Genomic DNA, 14,163 nt, shown 5'->3' with positions numbered 1-14,163 from the left:
TGGCTTTCTTCCTAGTAGTAGTACCAACACATTTGCTCCAACAAACAAAAGATGCTCTCCCTCTTCAGTTTCAGAGCTCACGCCAGCCTACGCTTTCTGTTTCCCAGAAATGTTCCACCACACTACATGCCCCTTGGCCCTTGACAAGATTGCAGAGAATCCGATGCCAGGGGCGTGCACACGGATGCACATCTCACTGTTTGTTGTTGGGTAGCATGCAGCCTACCTGGGCCCACGCACCGAGAGGCCTAGCTAGCTGCTCGGCCGGCCTACCTCCCTCACTCCAAAAAGGAATCGGTTGCTCACACATCTTTGCTTCCTCGGAGGAGAAATCGCCCCTCGCTGGCTCGCCTGTTGCACGACATGAGCTTTGATGCCAGGATGGATGTATGGATGCACGTCTCCATCGTCCAAACCCAGCCGTGCAACTATGCAACAAGCACCCCCGGCCGCTATCTTGCCTCGCATGTGCCCACCACATACTTGGATATTCTCATCTTGTTTGCCTCACATGTACATTCTCCTAGTTTTTTTTTTCTTTTTCTTTATATATAGTGCCCTTGAAGAAAAATACTGTGAATAAAATCAGTGGATTGGATTAAAACGATCATCAAATGCTGTTCTTGAACAACGGAGTGAGTCAAAGTCCATATTTCGTCGAGAAAACAATTGGAATAAAGAAAGAATTAATAAGTTGATCCATTTCAAAAACAACACATGGCATATTATTACTAAATATGTTCCCTCTCCAAACCGTTCAAACCATACTAGGTCATTCTTTGATGTAGTGTCTCCAACTACTAACTAACTCCTTGCGAACGTGGGGATTAGACCGCGCGACATTCTTAATCCCAATCATCCCCGCCAATTCCTCGGGTTTTTTCAACCGCCGAAATGACGATGAATGAATAATCAAACATGTTGAATATTACTGCTATGAAATTAGTTGACTGATGAATGATGGTTAGTTGATCAAAGTCCTAACGATAACATAGGAACTTATTATATATGCATTGCATTCTTTATCTGTACCTTGAAGGGAGAATATCTGGAGTTAGTACTTTGAACGGAATATTGTTTTCATGTGATCAGCATAAGGCTGCTTATTGTAGCTGCCGGCCGGCGCCGTATAGCAACAAGGAAAGAGAGCAGTACGGGCTACATGCATTCCATGTGACCGTTCTCAACCACCTCGATCAAAATGTAAAATGCAAGATTCTCCTCTCTCTTTCTCAGCTTTGGAACTTAAACTAAACAGCAAGCTGATCGAATTAGCAAGAACGGTTAAAGTTGAACGAGTCGACGAGCATCTCAAACCGCATCGCGCTTTCCAGGAAACTTCTTACGCATATGGCTCCATTTGTTTTTTCACTGCAAAAACTCTCAAATTAATCAGAGACACATTAGTTTGAATTCCCAAAAATTCCCGGAGCAACACTTGTGTTTGTTTCACACAGGGTATAGGTTTTCCTGAGCACCAAAGCAAATGAACAAAGTCAAGGCAGGCAAGTGGAGCAAATTTTGTTACCCTAGTCTTGTCATACATGCCACACACACAAATATGATCTAATAAAGATAAACAGCATGATGTCAAGGCTCCGAGTTCATGCGTGCATACAAAAGAATTTTCTAAGCACGCCATCATCTGAGCACAAGTAGATCCACGGACGCATGCATGTCTCCAGTTTTTTTTCCCTGACACTGATGTAACATTCTTTTAACCTGTTCTGGCCTTTCCTTCTAGCAGGGAACAAAGTATAAGATCGGATTAGGTAAGGAGATATTCCACGTGTGGCCGAGAGCATCTGTCCCAGTTTCTATTCCGATCCTTAGTTGAATTGTTGGCGCAGCCTGGGGGGGCGAAATGAAATAAATCAACCATCTTGACCTCTTCATTGACACCACTTACATGTCGAACTGCCATGTGGCTTCCAAGTAACGGTATCGAGATTTTTGTCGAAACTTCGTTGTGAATTGGTTGTGGGTATGCAGTTGGTGTCATGCTGATGACTGATTTGTAGGGCACTTGGTTGTTCTTGCAAATTATGGAATTAAGCTGCTGTTTCCAACAAAATCGCCCAATCGGCGCGATACCTCAACTTTCAATTAGGCAGTTTGATTCCCACCTAAGATTGGTTTAGCGTGTTATCCGTGTGATTTTTTTTTCACTATTATATTTTGTAAAATTGATGTTTATGACATGTAGTTACGAGATTATTCAAGATAACTACAGCAACCAAATCAACCCTCTACTCTTGTGAAAAAAAATGTTATATTTCTGGCATGTATGTTTCTGATGATCCTCGAATCAATTGTTACCTTAATTTCCTAGCTAGCCCCAAAAAGGAACCCCAGCTCCTTGAACCCAACCCCAACCAAAACAAACTGAAAGTAAACTGAGGAGCCGGAGCTACTAGTTTCAATCATCACAACTGGGGTCTTCTCCAGTTCCAGACCCCCCAGCATGATGCCTACTCTACCTTATCATCAAAAGGCCTAGCATATGTCCCATGGCATATATGCCTCTTCCATGCCAAGTAATGCTTCTCTATCTAGGCATGCTTATTGTTTTCTTCAGGTTGACACTTTTCAGGCTCTGGTAGTCAGGCACTTGATCACCTTAACAGAATTAGGTGCAGCTTGATCAGTCATGCATATACCTGAACACTACTGACGGTGCTGATGCTGTATATTGGTTGCTGCAGCTTGACACCGTCAAGCTTTCACGTAGTTGTTGGATGAAGACCGGTTCATCTTTTCAGGCAGAGCAGTTAGTACCTGTTGCAGATGCTAGTTCAGATGCAAAAAATACAGATGTCATAGACAAAGACTTAACCAGATGAACACGAATGAAACGAGTTGTATAAACTTCTGGTTTTTAGGAGAGAGATTTAGTTGTGGATCCACAGAAACATGCATCACTCCATAATCTGCCCTGCAACCGTGGATCCTGACGCAGTCCTCACCCAGACCCGGTGGTTAGTTAGTTGAACACGACCACTTCGTTCGTTGATGATGCCTCCGCCCATTCTTCAACCGGGCAGCAGCGAGACTGAGCTGAACACGGGGGAGCCGGGCCTGTTTGGATTTGCGTCCAGCTGAACACACGCAGACGTCAGCCGACGCCCCCAACAACTCCCGGTCAAAACCTCACCAGAACTGCTAACACGCACCGAATCTGTTATGAGCATGCTTTGGTTGCGCCCTGCTCACCGATCTTTCGCAAACTAATCTACTTAGCTTGCTCACTGAAGCCATCACTGACGTTTGTTCGCAAACGAATCGGCCAAAGATTTCCTTTTTTTCCTGTTCCATTCAGTGGTCGGTGAGCAAGCTGCTGCAGGCTGCGGCAGCGTGATGAGGTGCTTGCGCAAGGCGAGTGACCTGGAGGCACGGGACAGCAACGGGCGTTGCTGCAACAGCAGTTTCGTTGGCGTGCAGGAAATCCGCGACATGGGGGGAGCAACAGTCCAGCAACGGAAACCCAGGAAACCAGGGGAGAGGAGGGTGATGGCCAGATGGGAGTTGTTCTTCTTCTTCGTGTGGCCCCCTGGAGAAGGGGAGAGAAAGAGGGGGAGTGCAGGGAAGTTTCAGGAGAAGCCGGTGGGGGTGAAAATGACCCTGCACTGTGCTGTGCCGTGCTATCTTTGGAAAACTAATAAGCACCTGCTGCTGCTACCAGATGAGATGAGAACGTTGGTGTCAGAGGGGTTGTTCTTGTTCATCGGCGCAACAAGAAGGGTCCTCCGCAGCGCCATCCGCCGCTCCTTGTTCTGCTTAGTAAACTGAGTGAGCCTTTTGTTTGTGCTCGCGTTCACCCGCCGGCCTGAAAGCGCAGTGGCAGTGGACAGAGACATGGAGGGCATCATGCAGTGCAATGCACTGCAACAACAAGATTGCAACGTGGACATGGTTGGGAATTGGTTCTTGGTGTTCATCTTCGTCGTCTTCTTCATACGAAGGGAAGAGAAGGGAAGAAAAAGAAAATGAAAAAAAATTAACAGAACAGAGCATGAAAAGAAGAGAGGGGGACAGGGTGAAAAGAGAGGCGGCAGAGTATCTGATCTGCCTTTGCCTTGCGGTTTGTGTTACAACTTACAAGCGGTTCCTTTTGCATCCAACCATTCACAACCAGGGCATGAACATGGGGCAATCTCATCTCATCGCACAATCTCACCTGCTTGTTGGTTGGAACTCGTTTCCCGAGCAGTGTTCTCATCAGCAGGAGCAGCAGCAAAACTGAGGTGTGCGAGTCAGCAATGTCCACCGCTACACCCAGACGACACGAATCGATCACCATTCTTCTCCTCTCTTCTCCCCTAGCCTCGTTCTTGATGATGATTAACTTCTTAACCTAAGCTAAGCTAAGCACGGGTTCGTCCTCGTCACCGGGGCTCTCGTCTTTGACCGCCTCCTGTACACCCGCCGTCCGCCGGGGGCTCCGATCATGTCGCGCCCACGCCGAGGAAGTCGAAGAAGGGCAGCGCGACCTTGTCGTCGGAGGGAGGAGCCTCCCGGTGGCGCGCTGCCGACGGCGTGGAGAAGGCGGAGCGCGCGCTCGGCGCGAACGCCGCGGCCGGTGCGGGCGCGGCGGCGCGCGGGGCCGCGTCGTAGCCTGCGACAGAACACACACCCCGGCACGTCAGTCTCGATACGACGCGCGCGAACACCACCAGACAGAAGCATGCAGCGACGACGTCGAGAAAACTCACCGTTGTACGCGCTCTGGTAGAAGCAGGGGACGGCGGCGCCGGCGGAGCCGAGGGAGAGGTCGGTGGTGCAGGTGGACGCCGACTCGTCGGACTCGCCGCCGCTGTACGCACGGGTGTCCGCCGCCGGCGCGGACACCGCCTCCGCGGCGACGCCGTGAGCGCCGGCGCCGCCGGCGTGGAACGGCAGCGGATGGGAGCCGGCGTAGTGGTGGTGGTGCAGGACGACCACGGGCGCGTAGTGCTGCGGAGGCGCGGGGCCCGGCGAGGACGAGGACGAGGAGGTCTTGCGGCGGCGGAGCGCGCCGGACTGCTCGCGCTGCCTGCGCGCCATGAGGACGTGCCAGTGGTTCTTGACGGCGTTGTCGGTGCGGCCCGGGAAGAGGCGGGCGATGAGCGCCCACTTGTTGCCGTAGGCGCGGTGCGCCGCCAGGAGCCGCTCCTCCTCCTCCTCCGAGAAGGCCCGCCGGTTGATCCGTGGGTCCAGCTGGTTGAACCACCGCAGCCGGCAGCTCTTCCCTGCGCCGTCCCATCACAGGCCACACATCGATCAGCAAACACGAAGCAGGCACGCATCCAAAACCCACGCCCCAATAATCCGCCAGAACCGCATTGCGCCGCGCCGCGGCCGCATTACCTGATCTGCCGTCGAGCTTCTCGGCGATGAGGTTCCAGTTCTGGGGGCCGTACTGCGCGACGAGCTCCTTGAGCTTGGCGTCCTCGGCGGGCCGCCAGTGGCCCCTGGCGCAGAGCTTCCCCTGCCCGCCGCTGCCGCCGTGGCCATGGCCGGCACCGCCGTCCTCCACGTCGTCGACATGGTACACATCCTCGACGGCGTCCTGGTGCCGCTGCTCCTCGCGGAACGGAGCCAGAGCCGCCGGCGGCCGCGGAGGCGCCGCGCCGAAGAAGGCGGCCATCTCGTGAGCCATGCGGGGGGCGGCCAAGCCTTGCGGAGAGATGGAGAGCGGAGGCGGAGGGAGAGGGAAAGGGACAGCTTTGTTGCTGCTGCTGCTTCTGCAAAGGAAGGGAGGCAGGCTAATATAGGAAGGAGGAGCAGGGCGCTCTGGCTGGGCTTGATCACACACTCCCAACAAAACAAGCAGGAAATAAATGCCTGCTTGTTTTAACACTTTCTCTCTCTAGTTCTTGCGTAACCTCCTCCGTCCCTGGTTGGGTTTTGGATGCCTACCTTTTTAGAGAGAGAGAGAGAGATGGGATTGGTTTTGTTGGGCTTTCAGGCTTCCCTTCCCTTACTTTGAGACTGATGGCAAAAGGGAGGGGGGGGGGGGGGTTGGGGGGGGTGTGGGGGGGGAGCAGCGTTGTTGCTGTTGTTCTTGTGTCGTCCTAGAGAGAGAATTTCGCGATTTGTTTTCCTGGGTACATCTCCAGAGGCCGCTCGTGTGGGTTTGGGGAGTCCAACCCCAACCACTACCGGGGGCTGGAGCGCTGTCCCTCCCGGCCTTGACAAGCCCACCGCCGGGCGCCCCCGCTCGCCTCTATGCGCACCCACCCAAAACCCCACGATTTTCCTCCCATTTCCATCCTCGTTCCAACCACATCGATCATCTACCCCTCCCTTGTCATTATTAGCGCCGTGCATTTTTTTTTGAAAGATTCTTAGCGCCGTGCATGACATAAAAATGATGGCGCCGGTAGCCTCCGAGGACGGGCGGCATGAGTTGTGTCTGGAAAAACATTCATGATCTTTTTTTTGTTTGGGGGGAGGGTTAATGACTCGAAGCAAGAGAATCTTAGACGATTTCGGTTGTTCTTTTAATAAAAGAAGAATTAAGCCAGCGGCGGCTGAACGATTTGCAAATTTGTAAGAGAGAACCCTCTTGGCAGAGAAAAAATAGAGGTGATGGATCCACGGATCATCTAGGAAGGACTTGAGAATTGAGATGGAACATGAAAGATGCAATGCAAGCGTAACGTCCCCCTCAAATCGGATGATTCGGCGGTCAATGCGGTTTCAACTCATTCTCTAAACAAGGCGAGTCATGAATGTTCATTAAAACATTGCCTTTCGATTGAAATGGTACTAGCACGCTAACGTTACGACGGTTCAACCCGGTAGTACGGGAGCACAAAATGTTAAGAGTAGTAGTATACCACCAAACAAGCGATCACCTAACATAGACAAATAGTTGTTTTATTCTAAAAATTGGCATGACGTCTATGTAATGTTCGTAGTTAATGTGTGCTGGAATCATCCATGATTAAATGAGGCCGCTCATGAATAATCGTAACGCACCACTATCCGCAATTCAGCATAGTAACGGAATAATAATGGACAACCCAAAATGACGAGCGGTTACGAAGATTATAATGATGGTTGCCTTTGTATATCGCCAAGTCCGAAATTGTAGTTTCATTTGCAAAAATCAACATGATGCATAAATGGTGCAATACAAGTTAAATATTGTTTTACACTACATGAACTCGCTATAGTCTAATGTAAACTTACTCAAAATTTGTTCTTTGTTCGGTTTGTTTCTCTAAGGAATGCCCACATTTCCCTATTCCAACTTCATGACATTTTTCTTATCCATGACTTATGTAACATTGTGAAGATTTTGTGATAAAGAATTTTGCTACTGTATTTGTAGCATTTATATATGATGAGGGAGTACTAAGGCAGAGCACTCCCTCCAATAAATAATGCATATTGTTTCACTCAATGATATGAATGTAATTTTTGGTTGCAACATATATATGGATAGAACACTGTGAATCTACAAACATAAATTCCATACCTCTAATAGTATTTTAAGAAAAATATATACCTAAAAACCAATAAGAAGTTGTGACCAGAGACTGTAGTGTCAATCCGTCAATCTCCAAATGATATAGTACTTCACAATGCAAATAGCATATGCATCTCTAACATAAAAAATAAAGGCTATCATAGCAGCAACGCTTATAGGATATGACCTTTAACATATTTATAAAACACAACAGAGTTACACAAATAATTTTCAGTGTCTAATAATATTTATAAAGATATATGCAGTGCCTAATTTCTAGGAACTTGACTCCATGTGAACTAAGGCGTAGTTTAGTTGTTTAAGTTTCTTGTGGTGGAAGCTGTCCATTTAGATTCAAATCTCTGGCTCCGCACAAGTACATCATTTTTGACTAATTATTCTTTCAGCGGTAAGCAATGTGGCTGTTGACAATGAGGGACAAACTTAACACACACACACACAGATATATATATATATATATATATATATATATATATATATACACACACACACACCACCTCGGTGTCTCATAAGTGCCCATAGGGTTAGTGCATGTCTATGTGCGTTCATAGGGTCAATTACATGTTTGACTTTGTTTGGATCCTCTAGCTAATGGTTAGCTAGCTAAGTTTAGTTGTTAAGGATCCAAATAGATCAGCTAATGGAGTAGCTAATGACCCTCCAGCTATTTCAAACTATATAATCCTATTAGCTGGTTAAACCCAGCTGAAAATGTTGAAAGACCTTATTATCCTGTCAAATTCTCTTCTTGCCCGAACTTCCGGCGCCAGAAAAAAGAAGGACATCATGATCCATCCATATTAATAATTAACAATTAGCTGATGGATCCAAACGCATCCAACTAATAATTAACTAACTAATATTTAGCTAGCTAATTATTAGCTAGGAGAGATCCAAACAGGACCTTCGTGCATGTGAGCATTTGCATCTTACTTTTTTCAAAAATAGAAACTTATTTCATGTAGTACATTAAGAAGACAACTAGTAGTCTCCTAATGATATCTAGCAACAGAGAAACATTTGTTACAAGGCAAGGCCAATAATATGGGCCTGTTTGGATCCAAGGGCAAATGGTAAAATTTTTGCTCCTGTCACATCAGATGTTTGGACGCTAATTAGAAGTATTAAATATAGTTTAATTAAAAAACTAATTACATAGATGAGGACTAAATGACGAGACGAATCTATTAAGCCTAATTAATCCATAATTAGCAAAATTACGGTAGCATTTGCCCTTTTGCACTTGGGGTGTTTGGATCCAAAAGTGCAAAAAAAATGCAAAAGAGCAAAAGTTTTGCACTTTCTCTTTCTCTTTCCATTGGATCCAAACAGGCCCTATATCATGACTTCCCAATAAAGAAACATAGCCTAGAAGTCTTTTAGTTTGAGAAATGAACATAGAGTTCCAGGCTACAATAGAGTTCAAAAACTTTTCTTGGTTAATAGTATATGGCGCCATGAGGTCTATGGTGACACCGCCCGGCCACCGGCTAGTTTTATTGGACCTTAGTTAACAGTACTAGATTCTACAATGCACATTAGTTTTTCACCTAGCTATACGTGCATGTAGGTAAAACTAGCCACTCGATCTACATGTTTCACCATGCCTCGTAGGAGGAGTATGGTCGTATGTCCCACGCTCCCACTTGACAAGAGAAGGCGTCTCATGTTGGAACTGACTGGTGAAAATACAAAACATAACGGAAGGTACTCATAGTTAAAAAAAAGAAAAGGAAAGTGTATCTTGCCACACACTACTCTTTGACGCCGTTGCGAGCCGTTTTGGTGCGGAAAAGCGATGGAACGGAATGCACAGGGAAACGAGAGGGGGTAAAAAAAATTCAAAGGCACATTTTCTGCGTGACGTGACGTCGGCAAAAGGACTGGCGTGCAGGGGCAGGGAGAAAAATGCGAGGAAATGAAAAGCCGGCACGGCTTCCTTTCCCCCGCACACCCCATTGTGCAACCCTTCTTCCCGTTTTACCCTTTGTGCAGGCTGGCATGGTAAATCCACGCAACGCTGGTGGATGCACCTGTCCAGCTGCCCTTGTACGATTAGCTCGAAACTAACATCGAAGCTGCATTATCTTTTCTTCTTCTTCTTCTTTTTGCGAGGGAAGCTGCATTATCTGAAGGAAGAGGACGGTAGTACTACTATTGTTTGGATATCAAGAGATTTTTTTTGAAGGAAACTAAGACATTTTTGTGTGTTTGGGAAAAAAAAAAGGAAGAAAGCCACAGTAAACGGCTTGGCTGGATAGGAAGAGATGCTTGTAGGAAGAGCACAGTGGTATTCGAATGTGTGTAGGCCATCGTCGTAGCCCGTAACGGAACGGGGCAGTTTGGTTCTGGTACGAGAACGAGGGCTTCCTCTTCCTCGTGCTGCGACCGTGCGGAACGATGGGAAGGTAATGGGGCATGTGCCTGGTCGCTGCAGGCGCGGGAACGATCAGGGCCAGAAAAAGGAAGGGCAGGCGCGGCACGAACTTGTTCGCCAAAGGGGGGCACCGCACCGGTCGGTCGTTAGCGCTCGATCTCGTCGCGTCGTCCCCCGCGGTCAAAATCACGGTTGCTTTTTCCCGATCGGTTCCGGAAACTAGGTAGATCTGTCCTGTTGTTAGACGGGTTCCTCTTGCTCACCTTTTTTCTCGACCCCCTGCCATGCATCCATGCCGCGGCCGGATTCGTTGGATCGAATGTTAACATTAAAGAGGATGAGAAAGTGCCCGTTTTACACCTCTGTGTCCTGTGCTCCTCGTCTTCTCCAACAACAAGCCGTCCCTTCTCTCCTCTATGCTCCGTGCTGCTCTCCCCTCCCTGCTTCCTACGCATGACAAGCATCAGCGATCCCCTCTTTTCTCAAATCAGACAGCTGCACTAGCCATCTCCTCTGCCTTTTCTCCCTTCTACTATTCACGCAAGAAGCTAGCACCATCGCCTCCTTTTTCCACTCTGAGACACGATGAGAGCACCACCATCTGCTCCTCTTGCTCGAGCTGAGCAACATAACGCCGGCGGCCACGAGCCAGACGAGAAGAAGCACACTCTCAACGCCGACCCAGAGCTGTACAGGACCTGCTCGGCACGCACGCACATCCACGCGGTAGCCGTGGATGCACATCTTGCTATCCCTCCCTGTTGGGCGGGGACGCGCGGTTGTGCCGAGGCAGGCGAGGCCCTAGACGCAGATGCGCTGGCACGCGCGCGGCATCACGGCGGTGCGGCACCAGCCTGTCATCGCGTCTTCGGTGTGGAAGGCCGTGGACAACGCCGCTGCCAAGGCTGCGCGGCTCCACAGCAGGATGGGGGAGGCTAGGCGACGAGGTCAGGGACGACGCGAGGTGGGGAAGGCGCAGGCCGGCAGATGACGTCGTGGTAGGAGGGAGAGAGGGCCGCCGTAGGTCTGGCTAGGGTAGGGGACGGGGAAGAAGAGGCCGCCGCCGAGCCAGCCGGGGACGGGAAGGAAGAGGCGACCGCCATAGGACTAACCAAGTGGGACTCCGAGGCCGAGTAGATCTCGAACAAGAAGTCATCCTTATCGTCGGAGGGGACAACCTCCGTTTAGCATCGCCTTGGACCGGCCCGTCGACAGGAAGAAAGGGGCCGCCATTGGGGGAGAGGGGTGTACAACTGAAAACTAATGGGCAAAACAGTCATTTCTCCTAGCCATTTGCTCCCGTTAGGCCAAATATAGACGGCAGGGGCACTGGAGTCCAGACAAAGTTGGGTTGATGGCTAGGTAGAAGCTATAATTTTTTTAGCGGCATGCAAGAAATTGAGAATTTTTACGGTGGCTCAAAGGGAATTGGGGCAGGGAAGGCGCGGCAAGCCAAGTAAGGCGATCAAGAATCAAGCAACCTGTAAAAACGATGGCAAATTGATCCGATCGCCGCCGTGGTCGCCTTGGAATCCTCCCGAGTTGGTTCGTGCCGCGTCGTGTTGTGTCCGCCATGGAGCAGCCGAGTCCGTTGGTGTGGGCGAAGGCACCGTGGCAGCAGCGGAACGCAGGCGGGTTTCGCGTGACCGCGCGATTAGGGTTGTGGGCTTGCCGCGGTGGCGTGGCGTGGCGATCTTAGCGACGGAGCGCAGGGTGCACGGGCGCCATTGCCCTGATCGTTCACGCCCCCCTTTCGGCAGAACGTGGCACGCCTCTAGCAGTGTAGTGCCGTGGCCATGGGATTGCACGGAACGGACGAGCGTGATTACGGGAGTGATCTGGTTACATGATGACAAGAGCAAGCAAGGGAAGCAGACGAACAAGCTGTGCCGGGACGTACCAGTATTCGTTTTTCTCCCCCTTCCCACATGAACGCACCAACTATCACTGACAGAAAAAGAAAAGGCCTAAAAGGAGGGAGAGGAGCTCGCCGCTCGCAGCAGTACAAATTTGACTAGGTACATGTGCAGCGCAGCAGCAAAGACCAACGAACCAGACGCTGCTGCTGCTGTAAAGACATGATGAGCACTCCTACCTCGTCAGTTTTCATACCCAGCTATTCAAAAAGAGGGTAAAAGAAAGAAGAGGGAAGAACTCTGCCCCTGGCCTTCATCACGCCTGTTCAGCTTCAGCCGCAGAGATCTCCATTCATTCAACCCTGCTCCCCCTTTTCACTGTGCGTACACGCTCCAATGGCAGAGCAGGTCGATTCTAGCAGATATCGCCATTTGTTTGTTTGTTTGTTTGGCTTGTCTCCCGTCTTGACCCTTGCAGCCATGGCAGCCGGTCTCGCAGGAACTCGACCTTTTTCCTGTTGCTGAAAACGACGGTCAACTAATGGCATCAACGAGTTCCTGCACGCGCTAGCTCCTTCCCTCTTTCATCAGTCCCCTGCCCAACCAGCCGCCAACGCCTCCAGGAGAGGAGACGGTTACTTAACCGGCCGGTCCAAAAACAAAAACAAAAAAGAAATCGAAGCATATGCAAACATGCCTCTCCCTGATACTAGCTGCTGTGCTAGGACGTCCTGCCTGAAAACTGTTCGAATCAACGAATTTTTTTGCTGAACTATTTCAAAGCACATTATTTTCAAAAAAAAAAACAAAGAAAACCAAAGCGCATTGTCCTTCTGCTCCGCTCCTCTGCGCACGCGAATTACTGCGGAAAGTAGGAGATCTTATTTGTATATATCTATATATAATTAATGGTGGGGGTCTGGACATGTGCGGTGCGGCGAGGCGCTCAAAGATCCCGGCGCCGTTAATGATCGATGCACGGCCGCTTTCTGCACCGTAAAGCCTATTAAACTTAAATAAACCGGCATCTTGGCCTTTCCCGGGTCAAAAATGTCTGCCCGGATCGTGGCCATTGTTCCCCCTGCCTCCCGTTCGTCCATCTCTCGCCGCCCTACTAATCTCATCTCACTTTATCACACCGTTATTAAGAAAGAAGGTAACTCACTTAAAGGATTACTCGCTGGGGAAGGCACTCAGCACACACAACTCGATCGTCGCCGTCCGTTCAGCGCTCAACATCTCATCTCTGTGTTACAAGTCATGAGTCATGGCCTCCTGGGTGAGATACGACGGTGACGTGGACGATGTGTCACTCTGCGAGGTTCAATGCGTATCGGCTGCAGTGATCCAAGGCAATCATGGACGGGGAGCTAGGGTAGGCCGCCGGCCTCCCGGCTTTTTTTTTTGGTTTCGTCGACCACTCAAACTGGCCTGCAGTGAACTGTTGGCACAGTGATTTTTCTCCCACCCGTCATTTCCATCTATGCTACTACAAGAACATGGAGTGCATGCCAGTAGAGCCGCGTGGCTAGCTCCCTGCAAAGTAATGCAAACTGGGCAAGCCTTCAATGAACATTGATCCTTGGCATGATCCTACCGAAAAAGATTCTGCGTGCGCAAGTATCCATTTCCTACACAACTTTTTTCGAGGGGGGAATCTTATTATTTCCCATGATACACACGTAGAACTAGCTAGGGTTACGGCGGCAGTAAGCTACCGGCATCAGGGAAGGAGATGTACTTCGTCTGTTTTAGATTAATATATAGCTTTTCTAAAACGTTTGTAACAACCTCATTTTTGCATGAACATTGCCATATAAAAAATGATAATATTGATGCATACGCCATCTAATGTATTTACGAGTCACTAAATAACTTATCATTACATTGGATGTGACGTGAAATAGAAGTTGGCATACATGGCAATATGAGTAGCCCAAATGGATAGAAGTCCCTATGAGATATACTAAAAAAAAATTTGTGATGCCTAGGATCCAGAAGGCAAAAGTGAACGGATGCAACTGCTCCGTGGATATGGTATGGCATCCTAAATAATTAATTGCACCATGTCACCGCCGCGAAAGGAAAAAGATGTAACCAATCCATAAATAAGACGTCGGAACTCGAATGTGTTACTACAAGTACTAGTTCATTTCAAAGAACAACGTACATCAGAAAAACACTCGAAACCATTTTTTGAAATGCAGTAAACTAGTAAACACGAAGAGGAAAAGGACAAGGAGGGTGGCTTGCAGCACTAACAACAAGGCACGCAGGACGGCTCAAAAACAACCAAAAACTCATGAGCAAGGATTCCCATATGTAGCAACAGGTCACTTTGGCCCCCGGAAAAGGGGTGGCCTAACCCAGCCCCATCTGGGGAGATTGGATCGGATCACTCACCCTGCCACCACCCATTCATGAATCCCACCAAGGGGTAAAAAAAGCAGGGA

General features: G+C 49.1%; 1 protein-coding gene across 1 annotated transcript; it reads right to left on the bottom strand.

The window, feature by feature from the left end:
• Window positions 1-4,034: 4,034 nt before the first annotated feature.
• Window positions 4,035-5,700, bottom strand: LOC112894225 (transcription factor CSA-like). The gene is made up of 3 exons (XM_025961862.1): window positions 5,347-5,700; window positions 4,713-5,228; window positions 4,035-4,615 (listed from the first exon to the last, which is right to left on the bottom strand). Exons 1-3 carry the CDS (start codon window positions 5,636-5,638, stop codon window positions 4,446-4,448), a joined length of 978 nt encoding a protein of 325 aa, XP_025817647.1. The 5' UTR covers window positions 5,639-5,700; the 3' UTR covers window positions 4,035-4,445.
• Window positions 5,701-14,163: the final 8,463 nt, after the last annotated feature.

This window comes from Panicum hallii, chromosome 5, assembly GCF_002211085.1.
Source record: "Panicum hallii strain FIL2 chromosome 5, PHallii_v3.1, whole genome shotgun sequence".
In the NCBI taxonomy this organism is placed as follows: domain Eukaryota; kingdom Viridiplantae; phylum Streptophyta; class Magnoliopsida; order Poales; family Poaceae; genus Panicum; species Panicum hallii.
The sequence above is the reverse complement of the archived record's forward strand: the minus strand, read 5'-3'. Positions and strand labels throughout refer to the sequence as shown.